Source organism: Nanorana parkeri, unplaced genomic scaffold (assembly GCF_000935625.1).
Source record: "Nanorana parkeri isolate BGI_ZX_2015 unplaced genomic scaffold, ASM93562v1 scaffold1073, whole genome shotgun sequence".
In the NCBI taxonomy this organism is placed as follows: domain Eukaryota; kingdom Metazoa; phylum Chordata; class Amphibia; order Anura; family Dicroglossidae; genus Nanorana; species Nanorana parkeri.
Genome location: NW_017307341.1, coordinates 270,721 through 276,565, shown reverse-complemented (window position 1 = coordinate 276,565; position 5,845 = coordinate 270,721). Strand labels below are relative to the sequence as shown.

General features: G+C 43.5%; 1 protein-coding gene across 1 annotated transcript in view; it reads right to left on the bottom strand.

Annotated features, from left to right (window-relative positions):
* The window catches only part of LOC108796173 (ATP-binding cassette sub-family G member 1), a 103,237-nt gene that overhangs the window by 12,611 nt on the left and 84,781 nt on the right, over window positions 1-5,845 (bottom strand). The window contains exon 13 of the mRNA XM_018567612.1: window positions 654-812. Within this exon, the coding sequence (XP_018423114.1) occupies window positions 654-812 (159 nt within the window). The remainder of the gene's footprint in view (window positions 1-653; window positions 813-5,845) is intronic.

Below are 5,845 nucleotides of genomic sequence, written 5' to 3'. Positions count from 1 at the left end.
CCCCCCCCCCCCCCCCCCCCCAGGTGACCCAAAGAGATGCTGCTTGGGGCAACAGCCTCAGGAATCCTCATAATAGAGGCACTTCCCCTGTGGCCAACTGTACATTCAGAACCAGTGGGGCTGTGACTGCACTGCAACCCAGTGGTTCTGGGTGTACAGTTGGCAATGGGGAATACATTAATGATTAGGAATGGCTCTACCAGCTATCCCGAAATGAGAAATAGTTCCACTTTAAAGTGGATCTCTAAGCAAAACTTTTTTGTATCAATCTTTGAATAGAGAGTGGGAGAGATAGATCCTCTGTCTCGGTTTTCTATGATGGCTTTGTCCCAATTGGAAAGAGTCACACTTCCATTTGTACCGGTGACCATTGTCATCTAGAAAGAAAGCAAAGGGAAAACCAACATTTTGGAGTCGTCCCTAGAACAAGAGTTGAGGGGAAATTTTCCAATGGTGACACCTGTTCCAGGGACAACAGTCTAAGAGGGGAATTCAACTCACTTTTGGAGATTTCCTCTAAGTGAATGGAAATTTCCCCAATGGTACACAGACAGCAAAAAATAACCTGACAGAGGTTTTAACACTTCTTTACTCTACCCAAAGCTAAAAAAAACATTTTGGTTATACATACACTTTAAGTAAAATGAACTTACCTGCAGTGAAGTGGATGCGGCACCTATGAGGAGGCCCAAAGATTGAGCCACCAGCGACGTCATTGTACCAAGGGCAGAAAACAAAACAAACCGCACTGCGTCTGAAGGCTGTGACGTCATCCAGTACACAATGCTGCAGTACGCTACCGGGAACATGATCTGCAAAGGAGTAGCAAGACGTGATGATGTTAATATGTGCACTGCCAAGCGCACACAATATCAGGGTATCTGCACTTGCTGGTTCTCTGTTTCACTGTGAGCTGGAGCAATGTTACCAATGAAAACGGCAGATGACTTTACTGCATTGGAAGTGTTAATTAAATGTTTATTCACATGTGCTTGATGGTTGGGAGATTGATGGTGAGAGATTTCTCCATATCTTTCCGCTACTATAGGTAACCTTACATGGATACAAATTCTGGTGTAATGCCCATTATTCTTCTGCAATCAGATAATGGATTGACCATGCATGGTAAGCAAATGTCTTGACATAGTACATGGTGATTGGACCACGATGTCTGTGCTATCTGTGTGGACATAAATGTTGGGTGTATAGTTCTGACACTCACTGGAGCTCAGCTACAAAACACCTTTAACATTGCAGAACAAGTCCAGTTGAGTTTGACCAACTATTACCAACTATACCCTGACCTTGATAAACCTTCAAAGACATACTCATACAACTGATTAAGAACTCAAGTTTTGTATAAAACATGAAAAATACACCTTCAACCTGGTTCATCTCATGCAGAAAGTCCTCTGTACCGGTCTTCTGGATTGATTGATGACCGGTGTCACTTAAAGCGACACTAAACTCTTTTCAAGCAAGCTCCCGTGATGGACTACAATCTCATGCTTAGTTTACTAATTTGTATCGAGATTGTAGTCCATCACAGGAGCGAGCTTGGAGCGGTGACTACTTTACAACACACACAGGGACCATGGGGAAGAAAAGTAGCCTCCCTCCAGAAGGAAGGACAGTATCAGCACCAATTCAGAGATGATTGGACGATCTACAGCCAAATAAGTAGGGTTGCACAGATACCAAGTACAGTACTCGGTACAAGTACGAGTACATGCACCGATACTTTTGAGCTCCAGGACTACACTAGAGAAAAATTCAAAAATTAGGAGTCAGCTGTCATTTGTAAGGAGCACACGGAGCTCCTGGGATTTGTACATCTCGGTTTTAATGTACGATTTTGTTTTTATAAATATAAATAAAGGGATGCACCGATACCAGTTTTGCGAGTACGAGTACTGGTACTTGCCGAGTACTTACAAGTACGAGTACTGATACATTTTTGTTTATTGTCATGTGACAGTTTTTCTAAAACAATACAGACTTCAGGACAGTGGTGGAGGGCCAGAGCCAGGTCCCAGCTGCAACCGCTGCAACCCTGGTAGTTCTCATGAAAATGCCAAGTATCTGCACTGGTACTCGAAAAGTATCTGTGCATCCCTACAAATAAGGTTCAGTATTGTAAATAGATAAGGTACTTGATTGCAATTTTAGGATTTAACTCCTGAGTTTAGCATCACTTTATCTAAACACAACGCTACTGGATCCAGTCCAACACCACTGGATTTGGTGATTGAAGGTAAAAAAAGAACTTTGCTTGTTGCCCACAAAAGCCAACCAGATCCATCCTTTGCATCTCCATGCTGCACTAGACCCCTAGAACAGAGAATATGATCGGCTACATTTAGCTACAAGAACTCCATTCACACATTTGCTTTTGCACACTATTACTTATGAGGACTGAGGGGTGTTTCCTTACCTGGAAGGGGACGTCGGCCATTGTTTTGGCTAAGTAGTATGCCTTTAGGCTATACCAATAGTTGAGATGCTCTCTGAGAAACACACCCATTTCAAGTGGAACTATTAGAAACAAAAGGAAGAAAGAGAGGGACTGTTGTCAGCATGATCATGATAATAACAGGACCTAAGTCTTTGGTTGTTGGATGTTTAATTGCTCATACACATAACAATATTTTTTTTTTTTAAACTTTGATTGTGAAATTTGATTGTTTTTCCTTTCAGGACCGATCATTCCATTTTTAATCGATTAAAGTTCCTATTCAGCGCAATTGATTTAACCACTGCCAGCGGGTTCACGTAAATGTACGTCCTCCGCTGGAAGTGGTTATACCAAGAACATGGCTGCTGCTGCCGCCTTGTTCTTGGTACCGTTTTAAACAGCAAGCGATTGCTTTTAAATACAAGGGATCTAGCTGATGAGCCGTAAAAGCGTGTAAAGCGTCGCCTATGGGAAATTTCGGTTATTGTATTTGTTTGCGGTTTCATGGACGCACGCAATTTTAAGGCTTGACATGTTTGGTATCTATTTACCCGGCGTGACCCCATCTTTTATATTTTTCCAAAAAATTGGACATTATATTCTGTTTCTGTGCACTACATTTCATTTTAGTGTATTTTATCCTAAAAATACTGGTTTGATAAACATTTGTGCAAATACTGTGCAACATAAAAAATTGCAATTAGCATCTTTGTATGCTACAGGGCCTCTGCTTTCAGAAAATATATAATTGTTTGGGGGTTTCTAGCCACAAATTCAGGTTTTATCATGTGCGTGCAAAAGTAAGAAATTGCTTCAGGCAGCAAGTGGTTAAAAATGGTGCAATTGGTATCATTACATGTATGACCAGCGTGCGCGTTTACATATTAAAGACATTGGGCTCAATAGGAGACATACAAACATGCCATGTGTAATTAGAGACAATGCACAAATAATTTTTAGAGCGCTACTACTGTATGGATAAACTCACGTTTGAGGTGTCCCTGTGTCTCAGGAGAAGGTCCTCTGTAATCCCTGTGTAGAACGTGAGTTAGCCAGGGTACAGGGTGAAGTGGCAGTGGGGTGGATGGGTGCGTGCCTGGATGGTCTTTGGCTGGCAAGAATAGTCAGATGCTGGGGCTGTGCGGACTGAGCTTGCCAGGCCTGGCCGCAACAGCAGTGTGAAGTGTCCGCTGGATGGGTGTCAGCAAGTCGGACTGCACGGGAGGCTGCAATTGGGGACAAAGGGGCCGCGGTGTAGTGGAATCGGCTGAACTCCCTGAGCGTCAGTGAAGATGGTGATCAGAGATGGTGCTCAGTGCGTTCAGATAGCGCTACGCGTTTCGAGGTCCTTGCCTCTTTGTCAAGCTGAGATACGTGTCATTAGAGCAGCAATTTCCACACAGTGTGTTGCAAAGTCTTTTTGAATGAAAATGATTTACTTAAAGAGCCCCTGTCCTCAGGCAATTCATTTCAGCAACAAGCTTCCCATTAGATTGTATGTGCATTGTATGTGCATTTAATGCATTTACCTATTAAAGCCTCCCTTGTGTAGACATCTGGAAGCCCTGAGACCTCTACTGGGAGCCCCATCCTGAATGTGACACTCAAGTGGCACTCTATAGTGTGCCCCTTCACTCCTACCCCTGCTAATACATAACAGGATAAGCAGGGAGGTGATGGGAGCTGGGCCAGTACAACCAGTATTTAGACACTCACAAAAGAGGAGAGGGCTTTGAGGTGCAAGGAGGAAGGGGATTGCTCAAACCCTTCCTTACTCTATCCAAAACCTAAAAAACTGTTTTGCCTTAACATACACTTTAAGTGTGTCTCCCACTCATGCCCATCCATCCCAGTCTCACCTACTCTTTGGGATGGCCTTCTCACTGCATTTTCCCCCTCCAGATTACTGGGACTGTGTGCTCATCAGTTCCCACATGATGATCAAAGTAAATGAATATTGATCCACAGGAAAAAGCACTAGTGGTACTCACAGGTGAGGACTGTTGGCATGAGGGCGGCAAACATCAGGAAGAGCATGGAAAAGAAGAGAAAACCCGAGTTGCTCAGAACTTTTTTCGCCTCATTTCCAATTCCAAGGTAGAGTAATCCTATGAGCAGCCCGATTCCTATGTGTGATGTTATACGGAGGTGGGTCAGCACCTACAAAATGCAGAGAAAGTCATGAGTTATTAGGATCAGCCATACAAATCTAGGTCACTAAAAGCTAGCCATTGGCAGAGCTACGATGTTCTCACTGCACAGGTGCCACATTTTATTTTTGGTTTAAAGACTAAAAAAACTACCTAATTGTACCATAGTCAGCAGTGTCCCATTTACTAAGCTTTCATAGTGTCAGAAAACACACAAGTCAGGCCTGGAGCAATAAACAGAGGCGTCTTTGGGTGGACTACATGACTGGGTTTGGAGAGGTAAATGGTAAGGGAAAGTTTTCTAGAGGTAAGGGACCTGAAGTTAATGGGATGAAGAGGACCTGCAGGAGGGTCCAATGGAGAGCGAAGGTTCCAGCTTCTGTCAGAGTTAGCAACCTTGGTGGAGCACCTCCCCCTCCCCCAGCCATGTTTAGATTCCTCTTCATGCGCTATCTATTGCACCTACAATATATTGTTTTATTTTGATCTCCATTGTCACTGCAGCTAAGTATTGGGGTCTTTCAAAGGACAGCCTCCACAATTAAAGGTCAATTAACCTTGGGGAACCATTTCAGGTATGGCATCCCTGTGGTTGAGTTATTATTCGTTGGCATCTGCAGTTGTGATGGTAATGTCCCTGAGGTGGTGTCATGCGCGTAGGGCCCTAGTGTGCAGATACTAGTTGGGTGGACTTGAAGATGACCTTCAAAGACTTTGATCATAATTCCAGTTATGTATTGTTTATACCCATTGTTTATATTATTGGGTCACATTGTTGTTATCTGGCTTTGCAGCTAAAAAATGGCTTCTGTGGTTACAAAATCCTGCCTTAGTGTGGTGTAGGGATGCACCGATACCAATATTAGTATCGGTATCTGTGCCAATACCCAGCATTTGGGCGTGTAGGAGTAGTCGCCCAAATGCTCCGATACCTTACGGATACCGGAACTTGCGGTCAGAGGGAGACTTCCTCTGACCGGCAGTGCCGCAAGGTAACATGGAGCCGGCTTCCCAGCCAACTGGGACTCGTTTCGGGCGAGTATAACTTTTTTATTTTAGTCCTTAGATGAAAACAAGCAGTTAACCCTTGCAGTGTGGTGGTAGCCCCACTGCAAGGGTTAATATTATTTTTTCCCTGGAGTTCTTTAGGTTATTGCACTGAGAATAGAAGAAGGGCCTCTGCACCCTTTATTAAACTCCTTTGTTACATTTTGCTAATTATAATTTATAACTACTACCC